General features: G+C 41.7%; 1 protein-coding gene across 9 annotated transcripts in view; it reads left to right on the top strand.

Moving 5' to 3' along the window:
* trim2a (tripartite motif containing 2a) overlaps positions 1 to 17,239 on the top strand; it is a 73,366-nt gene extending 56,127 nt beyond the window's left edge. For 7 of the 9 annotated variants that reach the window (XM_046325536.1, XM_046325537.1, XM_046325534.1 and 4 more), the window contains 6 exons: positions 3,434 to 3,537; positions 6,370 to 6,537; positions 7,246 to 7,426; positions 12,397 to 12,467; positions 14,752 to 14,892; positions 15,219 to 17,239. In XM_046325536.1, coding sequence (XP_046181492.1) covers positions 3,434 to 3,537; positions 6,370 to 6,537; positions 7,246 to 7,426; positions 12,397 to 12,467; positions 14,752 to 14,892; positions 15,219 to 15,371 — 818 coding nt within the window. In that variant the 3' untranslated portion in view covers positions 15,372 to 17,239. Of the gene's footprint in view, positions 1 to 3,433; positions 3,538 to 6,369; positions 6,538 to 7,245; positions 7,427 to 8,329; positions 9,800 to 12,396; positions 12,468 to 14,751; positions 14,893 to 15,218 lie in introns of those variants that run through there. The other 2 variants (XM_046325540.1, XM_046325543.1) reach the window with 2 other exon arrangements.
* Positions 17,240 to 18,480: the final 1,241 nt, after the last annotated feature.

Genomic DNA, 18,480 nt, shown 5'->3' with positions numbered 1-18,480 from the left:
TGTTCGATGCTAATGCAGAACGCCATAGGATGTTTTTGTGTTGGTTAAGGGCAGTCAGGTCTGGGGAGAACCAAGGGCTATATCTGTTCCTGGTTCTAAATTTCTTGAATGGGGCATGTTTATTTAAGATGGTTAGGAAGGTATTTAAAAAAAATATCCAGGCATCCTCATCCGGGATGAGATCAATATCCTTCCAGGATACCCCGGCCAGGTCGATTAGAAAGGCCTGCTCGCTGAAGTGTTTCAGGGAGCGTTTTACAGTGATGAGTGGAGGACGTTTGACCGCTGACCCATTACGGATGCAGGCAATGAGGCAGTGATCACTGAGATCTTGGTTGAAGACAGCAGAGGTGTATTTAGAGGGGAAGTTGGTTAGGGTGATCTATGAGGGATCTATGAGGGTGCCTGTGTTTAAGGCTTTGGGGGGGTACCTGGTAGGTTCATTGATAATTTGAGTGAGATTGAGGGCATCAAGTTTAGATTGTAGGATGGCTGGGGTGTTAAGCATGTTCCAGTTTAGGTCGCCTAGCAGCACGAGCTCTGAAGATAGATGGGGGGGCAATCAGTTCACATATGGTGTCCAGAGCACAGCTGGGGGCAGAGGGTGGTCTATAGCAGGCGGCAACAGTGAGATACTTGTTTTTAGAGAGGTGGATTTTCAAAAGTAGAAGTTCAAATTGTTTGGGTACAGACCTGGATAGTAGGACAGAACTCTGCAGGCTATCTTTGCAGTATTTTGCAACACCGCCCCCTTTGGCAGTTCTATCTTGTCTGAAAATGTTGTAATTTGGAATTAAAATTTAAGCCAGGATTCTAAGCCAGGATTCAGACACAGCTAGAACATCCGGGTTGGCAGAGTGTGCTAAAGCAGTGAATAGAACAAACTTAGGGAGGAGGCTTCTAATGTTAACATGCATGAAACCAAGGCTATTACGGTTACAGAAGTCATCAAAAGAGAGCGCCTGGGGAATAGGAGTGGAGCTAGGCACTGCAGGGCCTGGATTCACCTCTACATCGCCAGAGGAACATAGGAGGAGAAGAATAAGGGTACGGCTAAAAGCAATAAGAATTGGTCGTCTAGAACGTCTGGAACAGGGAGTAAAAGGAGGTTTCTGGGGGCGATAAAATAGCATCAAGGTATAATGTACAGACAAAGGTATGGTAGGATGTGAATATAGTGGAGGTAAACCTAGGTATTGAGTGATGAAGAGGGAGATATTGTCTCTAGAAACATCATTGAAACCAGGAGATGTCATTGCATGTGTGGGTGGCGGAACCAACAAACTGGACAATGTATAGTGAGCAGGACTAGAGGCTCTACAGTGAAACAACCCAACAAACACCAACCAGAACAGCAATGGACAAGACATATTGACACCAAGGAGAGGCATCCCTAGTCGAGTGATCAAAAGAGTCCAGTGAGTGGAGTGGTTGGTCTCGGGGTCAAGGCGATTTAGACAGCTAGCCAGGACATCGGTAGCAAGCTAGCATAGGATGGAGGTCTGTTGTTAGCCACCTCTTGCGTTCCGTCAGTAGATTAGTGGGGTTCTGTGTGGTAGAGGGGATTAGTCCAAATCACACAACAACAAAAATAAAATAAAAACAATAGATATAGTTATAGAGGCCCAAGAAGAAACATAATAATAATAATAAAAATAAATAAATTGTCCGATTGTCTATTCTGAGAGCAGCCGGTAAGACAGCTAACGTTTAGCAGGCCGCAGATGGGCGTTCAGGTAACGTCGCGACGGAGGAGCCAGCCAGATCTCCTTTGGGTAGATAACGTCGGCAGTCCAGTTGTGAAGGCCCGGTGGGGCTCCGCGTAGGCAGTAAAACGGGTCCTGATAGGTGACTGCAGCCCAGGAGTGATTGACGGAGCTCAGGAGTGATTGACGGAGCTGGCTAGCTCCGGAGTAATTGATGTTTGCTCCGGAATCGACGAGAGCAGATAGACACACGGATAGCAGCTAGCTAGCTGTGAGATCCGGGAATGAATGTCCAGAGAGCAGTTGAAATCCAAGGACATGGAGAGAAAAAATTGGTCCGGTATGTTCCGTTCCGAGCCGCGCCGTACAAAACTGGCGATAGATTTTCGAGCTAAAGGATAGCTGATGACCACAAACCGTGGTTAGCTGAATACTAACGATTTGCTAGTAAAGAAGCTAACTAGCTTCTGAACTAGCTTCTGATTAGCTTCTAGCTAGCTCCTGGCTAGCTTCTGGTTAGTTTCTGGCTAGCTTCTTGGAGTTTCTGGCTAGCTTCTGGCTAGCTTCTTGGAGGATTGCAGATTTGAGGTAAATAATACTTATTTATAAATATAATTGGTGAGGCGGGTTGCAGGAGAGTGTTTTGAAGATGAGTTGATGGAAAAAAAAATGTATGTGAAAAAAAGTTGTAAATATATATATATATACAGGACACGACAAGACGAGGACAAAAGACGTCTGAACTGATGTTGAAACTGTTAATTACTGTTCGCAAAACAATGTCCATACAGGCTAGATCACTTTACAATGCAAGGAGTCTTGGTAGCATCAAGCTTTGTAGGCTAACTTTCCTTGCTAGTTTACAGCGGAAGCAAACATCAATTTACTACCGTAGTACTTTATTTGTGATTTAATATGGAGACTGTAACGCAAAATGTACTGATTTGAAAGCTGATTGTCACCAAAAACTTTATTAATTCACTTAATTGGTCTCGTGTTGAGTATGCATTCACCTGTATTGTGAACAGGCCTAGGCTATGTTTACATTTGAGTAATTTAGCAGATGCTCTTATCCAGAGTGACTTACAGTAGTAGTGAGTGAATACATTTTCATACTGGTCCCACGTGGGACATCGAACCCACAACCCTGGCGTTGCAAGCGCCATACCAACTGAGCCACACGAGACCAAATTTACCCAGTTTATCAATAGAGATTTACCATTCAAATACATTATTACTGTTGATGTTATGTAGTTTGATTAGTAAAAGCAAAGTCCAATTGATTTTATGATTGTATAATTGATTTAACATTTTGATGTAAAAAAAAGAAGAAAAAATCCAAAGATGCCAAACAATTGAACAGAGCAGTTTTTCTGTCTCGATCAAGTGCCATTCTGTGGTGAAAATACCTTTTTTGCTGTGGTATCATTTTGGTGTTAAGTATTGTGAAGGTATCGAGTATCGCGATACTAAACCTGGTATTGGTATCAAAGTCAAAATTCTAGTACCATGACAACACGAATATGTTATGAATTACTAGTCAAAGTTTTTGTGTGGAATTGGGATAAAGTTACTCAAGAGAACTGACCAATGTAAGAATAATACAGTTCACTTTATCAAAAAAAATAATGTCAAAATGTTTTCACTTTGGAAACTCTTAATCTACACTCATAGGATGAATAAGCATTACGGGGGAATTTGACACTTGTTTATTTCATGCCTTCCAGGTACAAAGGGAAGAAACAAAGGGGAATTCACCAATCTACAGGGTGTGGCTGCCTCCTCAGTAGGCAAGGTGTTGATAGCAGACAGCAATAACCAGTGTGTTCAGGTAAGAGAACTGGCTGGAGAATGTCATTTCTAGCTCTATTTCATAGATTACTCATTAAACCCATGTAATTTATGCCACGCAGACCTTGACTGAATCCCAAATAGCACCCTATTCCTTAGTGCACTATTTTTGACCAAGGCCTGTTGAGCTAATGCTCAGGCATTACCAAGGCCTCAAGGGAAGGTTACCCGTCGCACAAATGTAAAAACATTTGGCTTCAAAAGAGAACTAGCTGTTGTTCAAGGTAGGATCAACAAGCACATTATGCTTCTTCTCTTCGCCTGAGGGAGATATCTGAGGGAATTGTGGGATGACTCCTCATCGCTATTGAACATAATTAGCTTGGTGAGACCGTGCACTTTGTCATCTCCATGGAGACCAACCATCAGCTGTCCGTCCTCCCTTTAATGCATTTGATTTGAAAAGGGCTGAGAATGTGTTCCATCAAATGAACATACAAGCACTTGTGTTTTGTGATTTTTCTTTTGTTTTGTTTTGTTGTTGTTGTAAATTTGCGTTGTTGATCTGTGGATTTACATGGCTTGAATACCAGATGAATAATGGAAATTGACAAAAAAAAAAAAAAATTGATTTATTTACCACAGCACACATTCATTTTTGAGTGAGCACATCCTTTGTTGTTTTATGTAATAAAGATTAGGCATGATAAAATAAGTTTCTACTGTAGTTAGACTCTTTCATTCAAATATTTTATCCCATTTACAGAACCAGTCAAAAGTTTGGACACCTACTCATTCAAAGGCTTTTATTTTTATTTCTATTGTAGAATAATAGTGAAGACATCAAAACTATGAAATAACACACATGGAATCATGTAGTAACCAAAAAGTGTTTAACAAATCAAAATATATTATATATTTTTACATTCTTCAAAGTAGCCACCATTTTCCTTGATGAAAATTTTGCACACCAGCTTCATGTGGAATGCTTTTCCAAAAGTCTTGAAAGAGTTTCCACATATGCTGAGCACTTGTTGGCTGCTATTCTTTTACTCTGCGATCCAACTCATCCCAAACCATCTCAATTTGGTTGAGGTCGGGGGATTGTGGAGGCCAGGTCATCTGCTGCAGCACTCAATCACTCTCCTTCTTGGTCAAATAGCCCTTTCACAGCCTGGAGGTGTGTTGGGTCATTGTCCTGTTGAGAAACAAATGATACTCCCACCATGCGCAAACCAGATGGGATGGCGTATCGCTGCAGAATGCTGTGGTAGTCATGCTGGTTAAGTGTGTCTTGAATTCTAAATAAATCACAGACCGTGTCACCAGCAAAGCACCATCACACCACCTCCTCCATGCTTCAAGGTGGGAACCACACATGTGGAGGTCATCCATTCACCTACTCTGTGTATCACATAGACATGGCGGTTGGAATAAAAAATCTCAAATTTGGACTCATCAGACCAAAGGACAGATCTAACCGGTCTAATGTCCAATGTCCATTGCTCGTGTTTCTTGGCCAAAGCCTCTTCTTCTTTTTGGTGTCCTTTGGTAGGGCAATCTTTGCAGCATTTTGACAATGAAGGCCTGATTCATACAGTCTCCTCTGAATAGTTGATGTTGAGATGTCTGTTACTTGAACTCAGTGAAGAATTTCTTTTGGCTGCAACTTGAGTCTGGTAACTCTAATGAACTTATCTTATGCTACAGAGGTAACTCTGGGTCTTCCTTTCCTGTGGCGGTCCTCATGAAAGCCAGTTTTATCATAGCGTTTGATGGTTTTTGCGACTGCCCTTGAAGAAACTTTCAAAGTTATTGAAATTGTCCGCATTGACTGACCTCCATGTCTTAAAGTAATGACGGACTTTCGTTTCTCTTTGCTTATTTGAGCTGTTCTTGCCATAATATGGACTTAGCCCTATTTGGTAAAAGACCATCTTCTGCATACCTTGTCACTACACAACTGATTGGCGCAAACACATTAAGAAGGAAAGAACAAGGCACACCTGTTAATTGAAAGGCATTCCAGGTGACTCCCTCATAAAGCTGGTTGAGAGAATGCCAAGAGTGTGCAAAGCTGTCATTAAGGCAAAGGGTGGTTACTTTGACGAATCTCAAATATAAAATATATTTTGATTTTGTTCAACACATTTTTGGTTAGTACATGATTCAATATGTATTATTTCATCATTTTAATGTCTTCACTATTATTCTAATGTAGAAAATAGTAAAAATAAAGAAGTAGGTGTGTCCAAACTTTTGACTGGTTCTGTACATAACAGTGGTAGTTAGCATCTAGCTCAGGTCTGTTCAATTCCGGCCAAAACATTTGTTTTTTGTTTCTACCTGGTAGTTAATTGCACTCACCTGCTGTCAAAGGTCTGAATTAGTCCATGAATGGAGGAGAGGGTGAAAAACAAGTGTTTTGCCCGTACAGAAACTGAATTGAACAGCCCTGCATCTAGCTCATCTCTCTGAAGTCGTTCTACCTTGACCTAGTCACAGTGGTATCTTTTGACTGTGAGTTCTCACCAGAGCTCTTTTAGGTGTGTCTGAAGAGATTGTCTGAAGAATATTCTTCTGAAATAGACTGGATGAAAACAAGACTCGGTTAGGAGCTCTGACTGCTCAGATGTTTTGATTTGCTGTATATCGTGATGCTTTTGCAAATTTGAAAATATGGCAAACATACCAACTCTAACAATTCCAGTTCAATAATTGAAAAGTGTCATTTTATTTATCATATCAAACAGGATTTTCAAATGATTTCCTTAAAGGACTGAACAAAAAAGAGCCCTCACTATCCATTGATTTAAGTTTTATATTTCAAAGCATTTTGACAATCAGATTCAGGCCCGTGTTTCTTTTGCAGATCTTCTCTAACGACGGTCTGTTCAAGAGTCGCTTTGGGGTGCGTGGACGGTCTCCAGGGCAACTGCAGCGGCCCACAGGAGTGGCGGTCCACCCCAACGGTGACATCATCATAGCCGACTACGACAACAAGTGGGTTAGCATCTTCTCCAGCGACGGGAAGTTCAAAGTGAGTTCAAAATGTATACAATGCCGTCATTTATCCTGGAATCCACACTAGATATCGCTCTGTTCCACTTTACTGATTGAGTCTGGATCTGGAACCCTCAGTCTGGATTCGGACCTGAATTCGTTGAAATCGTTTGTGCTGCTTTCTAACCACCCCAATTGTCGTCCCAAATGCCTCTCAATTGGAGCAGGTCCAGACTTAATCATTGAAGTGAAAATATTGAAATGGAGGGCTATTCAGTTTGGATTCCGGTCTGTTCCGTCATGTCATCTAATAGCTGCTGTCAGAATTGCTTTATCCTAAGTGATGCTTTGCATGGCTGATGCTTCTGTAGCTCAGTTGGTAGAGCATGGCGCTTGTAATGCCAGGGTAGTGGGTTCGATTCCCGGGACCACCCATACGTAGAATGTATGCACACATGACTGTAAGTCGCTTTGGATAAAAGCGTCTGCTAAATGGCATATATTATTATTATTATATTACTGATAATGGAAAACTCAATGTGGGTATGCTTTCTGACTTGATTAGTCTTTTTCTACCCAGCAGCACCTGAAAAATAGGTTCCCATGCCACTATGAGACTTCAACGTTAGCCTGAAATGTCAACCTGAAACATGAACCTGTTTGCTATTTCTTTACATAAAATACCCAACAGAAATACTGGGGTATTATCCACTGTCCTTCCTGACTGTTCCTCTATCTCCCGCAGAATAAGATTGGCTCGGGCAAGCTGATGGGCCCCAAAGGCGTGTCGGTGGACAGGAACGGCCACGTCATCATCGTGGACAACAAGGCGTGTTGCGTCTTCATCTTCCAGCCCAACGGCAAGCTGGTCACCAAGTTTGGTAACCGCGGAAACGGCGACCGGCAGTTTGCAGGTACACTCAATGGTAATGGTGTTGCACTCCCCTCTCCACTCCCTGTCTTTTGCTCCCACCACCTGCATGCGGAATGAGGACTCCCCCAGGCAAGTGACCTTTAGGATGTGACCATGACCTTTTGAGCTATAACATTTTATTTGATCAAGAGGGACTTCCCGCATGCTCTTCCTAATATCTCGAAGCCCTTTTATTTTGTCAGTCTCGTGTGTGTGTGTGTGTGTGTGTGTGTGTGTGTGTGTGTGTGTGTGTGTGTGTGTGTGTGTGTGTGTGTGTGTGTGTGTGTGTGTGTGTGTGTGTGTGTGTGTGTGTGTGTTTCCATTCAATATTCAAATTTTCAATTAACCCAACCTTATCTTAAAGGGGCAATCAGCGGTTGCAACATCCATTTTTGGCCTTATAAATATGTACCCATTGATTCTTATAGAATATAAATTGCGCCTCATCAGCTTACTTGAACTGACATACCCCATCAGAACCCAAAATATAGCTTGTTTTACTACAATGTTTGTAAACAAAGTAAATATAAACAAATACCGGACAGCCTCAAAACACAATTGAAAACTATAAGTTTGTATTCATGGATATCCTTGCATCCATATCTCTGTCTTTGAATTTGAGAGCAGTTACATTTCTCCTGCCCCATCCCCCCTCTTTTTACAGAAACAGTGGTGGGGAGTACGCTTTGTAATTGTTTCAACTGCTGATTGCTGCTTTAAAGGTATGGGTTAACCTTACCTAAACGTGACAGAGTCCATCGTGTTTCCATTTTTGAAAAGAAATGCTTTATTGACGTTGCTTTGTTTTTTCTTCTTCTTCTGGAGTAATAGGCCTATATAATCACTTGTTATTCTTAATTCACATGACTAAAGGTTACATTTCTAAATACTGTCCACATGAAATCCAATAATTTAGATTTACCTGAATGGCAGCCATGAAGTACCCAGCAGGAGCAGCAGGCTGGTAGGAGATGATCACCGGGTTAGGGTTGGTCCTCTCCTTGTTTTGGTTCGTGAGGAACTCGACACCTTGTGCTGGGGCCACATATAGTGGCTTGGTGGCCACAAAGGACCTTTGCCTTGCTAGCACACATGACCATCCTCCTAAAGCATCTTACCAGTCCATGCCCAAGTGGGGACACTTCAGGCTGAGGAGTAAGTTTCACACAGCTCTATGTGCTACATTCACCCCTTAAACTTACTCAACAGCGACCCCAGCATTGACCTGAGCGCAACTGTAGATTCTAGTCACTAGGCACCACTGTAAAGGATATTACACTAGCTTAGCGAGTACCACTTCCTCCTGATTCGGCTCACACAGAGGCTCGAACCCAGGACCTCTGTCTTGCTAGCATACGTGACAGCTCTCCTGAAGCATCTTACCAGTCTGTGCCATGCGAAAAGCTCGCTATTCCGTGGCGCAACTGGGGCCACTTTAGGCTGAGGAGTAAGCACTACACTGTGCTACACTAGCAGCATTCTGTATTATTTTGTTACGGCTCTTTCAGAAGTCTCATTGGACGAAGGCATAGCCTTTAGACTGCCCATTCTCGTCACAAACCAGCTTGCTGGAGAGAATGTCTCCGAAGGCTGATTCTTAACAAACATATTTCCTACCCTGCTCTTTCTCAAGGATGGGTCACGCTGAGAGCACATGATCCGCATAGGTTTTACATGAATGCTTTCAAAGTTGCTCGTGTCCAGGGCATGCTCAGTATCAGCTGGGCTAAGAAAGTTGACATAAGTGCTTCTCAGTGAACGACTGGTGATTTGGTCCCTTGTAATACAAAACCGCGTCAGTCACCTCAGGATGAAGATCACCAAAGTAAAGGGGGGGGGCCCTGGGGTTTCTGGGCCCATTGGGAGCCATGTATAATGAAGCATACATTCTTGTGCTGTCCACGCTGGTTTGCTGGCAAATACTGCTGCTGGTGATGTAAAGTTGGGGCGAAAAAAATATTGAAAAGTTTGTTTTGGCTGTTGATAGTTGCTCAAGATAACAATGACCGGAAAATGAAAGAATCTCAGGTTTTGGAACCCCCGGAACCCCTCGTTGTGTATGTCATAACACAAGTCATGTTTGATACTTCAAGTCGATATTCGCGTCATAAGGAATTCCGCTCAACCACGCCCACAAATTGGGGAAAAGTATTTTCAATCGACCCCCATTGTAAAAGAGCCAACTTCGTAGATTTCTTTTGTTATACTAAAATAACAAACATGCCAAAAAGCTGCGATGTTATTCAATGTACCCGAGTTGCGCAGAAGTCTAAGGCACTGCATCGCAGTGGCTAGAGGTGTCACTACAGACCCGAGTTCGATCCCAGGCTGTGTCACAGCCGGTCGTGACTGGGAGACCCATGAGGCCGCGCACAATTGGCCCAGTGTTGTCTGGGTTAGGGCAGGGTTTGGCCGGCCGGGATGTCCTTGTCCCATCGTGCTCTAGCGACTCCTTGTGGCGGGCTGGGAGCATGCATTCTGACTTCGGTCGCCAGTTGTATGGTGTTTCTGACACATTGGTGTTTTCCGGGTTGAACCAGCAGTGTGTCAATAAGCAATGCGGCTTGGCAGGGTCTCGTTTTAAAGGATGCATGGTCCTTGACCTTCACCTCTTCTGAGTCCGTATGGGAGTTGCAGCGATGGGACAAGACTGTAACTACCAATTTGGATATCACGAAATTGGGGAGAAAAAGAGGTATAAAAATCCCAACCCAAGGTTTGCAATGCACCCACATAGGGAAATGGAGCCTGCGAGACGAGCCCTGTTCCTTCAGGGCAAATGGGAAATGTGGGGACCAGGTGTCCAAGTAGACTACACGTAGTTGTGTGTGGAAAACACTTATTCAGTACAGTCCGTTTGAAACTCCACTCTCTACTTGAAGCTGTATAGTCTGTTTGTTGTTGTTCTTGGCTAGCTTAATGTTCTGGTCGGTAGATAGCTAACACTCACGTGGCTGCTAGCACCATCATGAGGGAAGCCCTGCCATATTACACTTTTCTAAGTAGACAGAACGCTCAGGAGCAGACAGTGTTGAAAAGTAATCTTTAGACATGTACTTTTCTTACATGTTGTTTTGTAATTGACTAAAACAAGTAGACAACAAGGAAATAGCATTTGAAAAAAGTCAAGTTTTTGCTATGAGCCAATGGGGTAACCTAGGTAACCACAGGTTGTTTTCCCCACAGGCGGCCGTGACATTCGAATACCGAATGGGACTATCAAATATAATCTATCCAATACTTTCTTTATTGCATCATAGTCAGTTAGAATTCATGATTTACATAGTAAATGTAAGTAAGCTAATGAATCAAATGTGAAAACTGTAAAAAACAAACAAACAAAAAATCACAGTAGGCCTGAGCGTACACATAATTAGCAAATTACCTGTCAAAAACAACCATCTGAACAGCAGGACTCTCCAGTAGGGGAGAGTGGGGTAAGTTGAGACATTTTTGATATTCATCATCACTCCATCAAGGGAAATATAGTTTTCTTTCTAACAAAAACATCTACATATATTTCAGGATGTTAAGTATCCCTGGAAATAATCACAATTAATGTAAACATTACAGTTTTGAAAAAAAAATAAAGTGGTCTCTTGGCATAATTTGTTGTGCTTGCGGGACAGGGTAAGTTAAGCCGCCTACAAATGTTGTGTATTGAATGAAATATGAGACCGACCGACTTGATTCAGTGTCATGTAGCAAAATTTGAAATTGTGTTTTATATATTGGATAAAAGCAGAGAGACAGAGCTACGAAATGGTATATCATATACTGCATTTGAGGAACAATGGGAAAGTAATTCTGCTTTAAGTTGAGAAAATGGCCTTGGAATGTTTTGGTACCAACTGGAGACATCTTCTTTGCTCATTCACCATCGTTCACAACCTCTTAAGCTTTAGCATGACCCATCTCTTTATTACTCGCCCTAGCAGAGCTGGTTAGGCAAAGAAAAGCTGCGTTAGACAGGATTACCTACACATACTAAGCAGCTCAAATAGACAGAAGCGTGCTATATGGCGCTCGTAATATAAACATTTTATTCAGATGGCATACAAGTTTGTTATTCAGGCACATGAAAGTTCACAAAAAACGATTCAAATGACTCTACTGTAAAGTAGTGACCCGCGCCATGTGCCTAGTTTCCTGAAACTGGTCACATATTACAATTACCCTTTTAAAACCATTTCTCTTTATTTCCCAAACACAAAATTCAACACAATTACAATAGCTTCTTTGTCAAAAAATTAATTAAATAAAAAATGGGACCTTACCACTTTTTTCCCATATGGTTTCCTAGAAACAAGGGTGGCTCAACTTACCACACTCTTCACTATAGCTTTCCATTTCAGTTAAATACTTTTCTTTCATTTAACAATGTGTTAATGATTCCATAGTTTTATTATGCTATTTCGTTACAGTTTAACAGAGTAAAATGCATGCAGTGGAATCCGTTTCTACATATGTTTTGGCATGTCTTTCATAAACATCTCATATCAAATGATACATTGTTTTAAATCAAGACATGTTCAACTTTGTCGGCGGTGTCTTTAGTAGTTTTACTATATTTACATGTAGGCCGTGGTACATGGCAGCTGACGCATGTACACAGCACATAAAATGTATTAAACAAGGAAACAAAAACAGTATGTCAGGATAGGAGCTGAAGCAGTTTGTCTTGGTAGTATCAAACAATGTCTTGAGCGGTGGGAGGCCATTTAGCAGAGCACCTCGGCGTCCCTAGCGTCCGTAGCGTAGCCACTTGACTTTTGTAGCCATTCTCCCATACAAACAAGTAGCACCCACTTGGGTGATGCCCCGGCAGCTCATCACTACTCATCGGTAGTCCAGAGTGGGCTATTTACAATCCTCAAGCCTCTGCCATCACCCGCAAGCCATCTCCACTTTCGTCTGTTTCGTTGTTTACGTTGCCATAGGAGCAGGGTTAAATGCATTGTACTGTCTCTCTGTTTGATCCAGGTCCTCACTTTGCAGCAGTCAACCATAACAATGAGATAATTGTTACGGACTTCCATAATCATTCTGTGAAGGTAAGACCATCTCACCAATTACAATTGATTTGTTCCCTTGTGGAAAAAAGTATGTATATTTTCCCGTAAAAAGGATGTGCACCTTTTTATGAAAAAGGGATATAATAATAAATGATTTATTTCGCTTCTCTAGCGCTTTTCATGACAAAAAATTATCTTAAAGCACTTGAACAAGCTGTAAAATTGTGTGTATACTTATTACTATGAGATTATTAACAGAGCACCAGTCCAGTATTGAACAGCAATTGTATTCTAGGAAGACTTATGAGGCTCATAGTTATTTTAGCAATAACTCTATAAGACTAACATTTTAACAATACTAATTATTGGCTTATCTGAAGGTATGAATTATTTTGAGAATCAATTGGAGTTCTTTAACAGAATAACAAAGACAAACAAAATTTCTTTGAACAAATCAACATTTAATAACACTAATCTAAATATTTACAAACATAATGAGAATGATCATGAAAAGGTAGGAAATAGATTGGAAGACCTCGAGATCCTGAACATTAAAATATGTTCTCCTCAGTCTGGGATCAAAGTCTGTGGTGGCTTCTTGATGGTTCAGGCCGCATAGAGGAGAACAAAGGAAGAAGATGGTCTGTGTGTGCTTTCCCTGTTGAATTGAGGTACCTCCATCAGGTCGCTCCTTTGGTCCCGAGTTGGTGTCCTTATGTTTGTTGCTCTTCTCTGTTGGCTCCTTGCTTGAGTTGCAGAGGCTGTGCTCTAATTGTCTTATCCTTCTTTCCTTGAAGACGGTCAGCTTAAGGGTACCGTTCTGGCTACACTAGCTCTAAGTTGTATGTTTTCTCCTGAGCCTGTTTAGTGCGTGGGCACTTCCTTCCCACTGTATTTACTGGATTAGAGGTATTATTCCCGAAATATATACTTCCCCCCCCCTAAGTTATCAGTTACCGGTTCTGGCCATTAAAGGCAAAGGTCCAGAACTTATGGTCGGCCCGCTGGAGGTTTAGACCTTTTTCAGGAGCAGACCTTTTTTATAGTCCTGCTAGGTCACATGGTATCACCCCTAGGTGTCGAGCCATTTGTATGACCCATTGTCTTGGAGCTAAAGTATTTTGGGGGAGAAAACCTAAAGTTGGTTAAGGTCAATTCGACATTGTGTTCAGCGGCCTCCCGGGTGCCACCAGAGATTTTGGGTTCGAGCCTAAGCTCTGTCGTAGCCGCCCGCAAACGGGAGGCCCATGGGGCGGCGCACAATTGGCCCAGCATCGTCCGGGTTGGGGAGGGTTTGGCCGGTAGGGATATCCTTGTCTCATCGCGCACTAGCGACTCCAGGCGCAGTGCACGCTGACCAGGTCGCCAGGTTTACAGTGTTTCCTCCGACACATTGGTGTGGCTGGTGTGTGGTGTGGTGTGGCTGTTGCAGCGACGAGACAAGACTGTAACTACTACCAATTGGATACCACAAAATTGGGGAGAAAAAGCATTGTGTTCAGCATTGTTCAACATGACATTCAAACGACACATCGCTACAAACAAGAATCAAATAAAACTGCTATAGGATATAGTAGATCTGGACTATGATTTTTAGACAGTGTTGACTGTTTTGAGTGTTTCAAGCCTCCAACAGATGGAGCGACAGTCAAGATGGAATTGCATGTCTTAAGCAGAGAAAGGAGGTCAATGGGGGGGAGATGAGCAGGTCCTCCGGAGACTGGCAGGCAGACCGCACAGTTCACTCTGCATTGAAGGCATCTCACTCGCGCCTTGTCCCCCCCCCCCCCGCCCTCTGCCTGACTGCGATTTCTCCGTAGCCGTTGACTCTCAGGTCTTGTAGCGTAGAAAGAGATGTTTATTTTTGAGCTCTCCAGTCTCCATTCACTCAGGATATTATGATGACGGGCCGCTCATAACTTCGGAGGAAACCTCCCGAGCGGTGACGTCGTCACTGCCAGCTCGCCATGAATTAGTCCTCCTCATTGAGTCATGAGACCGTAGAAATAACAATGAAAAATAGAATGTATGGTAGCATCGCTAGCTAGCTATCATGAGACAGCTGATTTGCAATGAATTCATGGGCAGTAAACAAATAGACCTAATCCAGATGTAATATATAAACATTTGGCTATTCAACCCCCACCCCCCAAAAAAATTATTAGATTCCAACAAAAAACATGTAGAAATTATAAAATATTTACAAAATGTCCAGCGGCTCTCTGCCTAAGCAATTTCACAGCAACATGGCATCAATTGAACCAAAAGATGATGGTATGTACCTGTTTCTTTATATAAAAAGGGATTGTGTACCTTTCTGCAGGTGTTCAACCCTGAGGGGGAGTTTCTTCTGAAGTTTGGTTCCAACGGGGAGGGGAATGGCCAGTTCAACGCCCCTACGGGGGTGGCAGTGGACGTCAACGGGAACATCATCGTGGCAGACTGGGGCAATAGCCGAATACAGGTGAGGCCAAAGAGCATGGAAGTGAGACCAAGGTCAGGGAAGTGGGAGACCTTGGTTTGGTGTTAACTAAAATGTAAATGAAAAATGTTTCTTGTCCTCTAGCGTGCTCTTTAAAATATAATTTTATTATCCATTTTTTTTGTTAGATGTATTATATTTTCATCTAGAGTAGTCAGTTAGATTAGTGGTATTTCAAATGTATTTCTCTCTGCACTCTCTCTCTCTCTCTCTCTCTCTCTCTCTCTCTCTCCTCCCCCTCTTTCTCTCTCTCTCTCCTCCCCTGCTTTCTCTCTCTCTCCCCCTCTTTCTCTCTCTCCCTCTCTCAGGTGTTTGATGGCAGTGGTTCGTTCCTCTCCTACATCAACACATCGGCAGACCCTCTCTACGGTCCCCAGGGCCTGGCCCTCACCTCCGATGGCCATGTGGTGGTGGCTGACTCTGGGAACCACTGCTTCAAAGTCTACCGTTATCTGCAGTAGCCCTCGCACACTTAGTGTACACACAGACACACACACACACACTTATGCATACACACTCACATTCACAGATTCACACACACAAAGACTTGCACACACACACCATCCTCACTACGGAGTAATGGGTGGATTTGCACTCATCCACTTCACCCACTAATTCAATCCCACCATCCATCACAGTTCCATACAGAACCTCTCTCTAACAGTTAACCCTGACGTGTGCCTCTGTAGACTCCTTCATGAACTCTGACCTTTAAGCTTGTCCTCCACTGACCCCCTGGACTTCATAAGAGAAACCCTGCATTTTCCCAGAAACGTATTTTCTACTGTCGGCCATGGGGAAGAGGAAGAGGAAGAAGGAGAATCGGTCATGTGATGTAGGTGGGAGGGACTATGATTGAGATTTCTATGGATTGGAGGACGGAGATTTATTTGACTAGTTTCTGCCCCTGCCCCTAATGTGATATATAGAAGTAGTAGGGTGAAGTTGTCCCAAGATACTGATCTTGGCTCAGTTCTGCATTTTCCCCATCAATAGTTAAGGTTACGATTGGCGGAGTGGAAGCTGATCCTAGATCTGAACTTAGGGGAAACTTCACCCCAGAGCTGATATACAATACATTCCTTTTTGTTTAAAGGGATTGTTGGGATGATGAAAAATGATAAGTGGGTATCATGGTTAGGTTGGACCAATTCTTCCTTTTGTTATTTATCGTTGTGACATGACACTTGATGTAAAACTGGAAATTAATGTTTATCATGCAAAGAAATTAAAGTACGGAAGTTGTTGCTAATATTAGTTTGCCGGTCAACAATGTGTATGGAAGTGAGATTGAAAAGAAGTAAAAATCAAAAAATAAAGTGCCTGGACTTTAATCACAGGCTAGCTCCAAAAATATGTCTCAAAAAATTTGATTGTTTCCCTTTCTTGGCATCCCCCGATTATAATTTGGCATCAACGATCACCGCAAAGTAATCTCCGGCTAAAGTAGCTTTTAGTAAAAATGTTCTCAGTAAAAATAAGTTATCTACAGGTATCTCTACCCACCTCACCTGTTCAATTTCATACATAGAACCTCAAATATATCAGGGTATTTTTTAAGCATGGTATATATAACAAGTGCATGCAACGCTGTCCGAAAACCTTCCCACAAAAATTTGTGAAACATTCCCAAACATCTGCAAAACCTTTGTCAAAGATTGCATCCATCTACAGGAAGCAATCGAAGTTTGGTATTCGATGACATATTTTGTGACATCACACAATGGTTACATTCTGCTTATTTGTGGGAGTGCTTTTTTCAATCTACACCACCACCACTTGATATTTACATATATTAACAATAAGGAATTCACATACTGCTCAATGTATGATATATATTATCTTATCTCCTCTAGTCTGGTGGTTTCACACTTTGCTTCTCTTCCTCAATAATAACAGACTAGGTATTGTTGCTCAATGCAAAATATTGTGCGTGCGCGTGCGTGCACGTGCTGTAAAATACAATAAGGGACACTTCACTTCACATTAAACTCTTTATGATACTACTTATGATGGCTCAAAGCATTCTTGGATGTTAAGTTCACTTTCAATGAGTCCTGAAAATGAACAATGTAGTTATACATCTGTGTTATTCTTGCTACTCTGCACTGTAGGTCATTGTAGAACTGTTAGAAACCATAACAAAAATATTGAAACTGATATTACAAACCTGTCATCTCTTTTTTGTCTGCTGTCACAAAATCTATTGATACTACTCAGGTGTAGTATTCTGATACTGTAGCTGACACTGTCTAATAGTTGATCTAAAAAAAAACGTAAAATGGCTAAACAGTCGATGTAATCTGTGTGAATAGACTGCACTCTGTTTCAAAAGGTAATTAGCCTACATCATAATAGGTTCAGCCTTCAAATATGCTCTCATTTTTTTTTTGTATGTGTCCATTTTGATTCATTTAGATTCGAAAGCACTTGACTCGCATCAATTCATGACTTTCATGTACATAGTTTCAGGCACCCATTTTGTATTTGTCCTCAAGTTATTTGTTGTCCATGTTGATACCCTGATGCCAAATGGAAGAAGTGCCCATATCCTGTATGTTTAGCTCTCAGTAATGCAGCAAGTGTGATATCCAACTTAAACATTTTTGTACAGAAAGTAAGTTTTAGTGGCATTGCAAATGACTGAGTTGTTCCATTCCACCCCCTGAATGTGTATGTAAAACTTTTTGAAGATTGATTCCAAGTGTTATGAATGTCATGCACATGGTTAATGTCAGACACATGGACTTAGAATGTTTTTTTTCCACCTCATACATTCCAACTTTTACATAACACCCTGTTAAAAACGGAAGTGTTATTCCCTTTCACTGTATCAGAACATTCATATTTAAAGTTAGATTTCCCAAAGCCCTAATATGCTTGCAGTATGTGAAAACATTTTCTCAAGTTTGACCATTCCATCATTTGATGTTTATTTCCTCTTTGTGTACAGCACAGAAATAAAGTATTGCAATTCCTGAAAAAAAGTGTTTTGTGAATCCACTTCAATGAATAAGAAAGAAATGGCATGTAGATGAGACACTTCAATTAAGAAACGCTTATGTTGTCAAAAAAGCATCAATTCCAAAGCTATTTCTGTAGACCTTTCTTGCAGCCTCTGGTAAAATCTTCTCACTGGGGAATTGTCCATGAGGAAGAATCCTAACCTTTATGATAGTCCATGTTAACACCCCTGGTACAAAGACACTTTGCTATTAGAGGATGTGCCACCCACCCTCTTTGGTACTGTCATAACCAATGATTTATGTATATTATGACCGACAGGGGGTGCTGTTTTGACGCCACTGTTCCTCTATCTTGCCACTCCCAGACAAATGTAAACCATTTTGGATAGTATAGAAATTAATTTATTAATGTCTAAACATGTTTTTATGGCAGACATCATAATGCATAATTTTCAATGATATTATGAGTGCTCAACATAAAAAAACACACATTTTCCTTCAAGTTTAATTCTTAGAAAATACTAATGTTATTGTTCACACTACAACAACAAAATACTTCAACACATCAGAGGAAGAAGTGAAGCGAGAGGTTTTCCTTTCGCCA

This window comes from Oncorhynchus gorbuscha, linkage group LG24 (genome assembly GCF_021184085.1).
Source record: "Oncorhynchus gorbuscha isolate QuinsamMale2020 ecotype Even-year linkage group LG24, OgorEven_v1.0, whole genome shotgun sequence".
In the NCBI taxonomy this organism is placed as follows: domain Eukaryota; kingdom Metazoa; phylum Chordata; class Actinopteri; order Salmoniformes; family Salmonidae; genus Oncorhynchus; species Oncorhynchus gorbuscha.
Note: the sequence above shows the minus strand (reverse complement) of the source record. Positions and strands in the feature narration are given on the sequence as shown.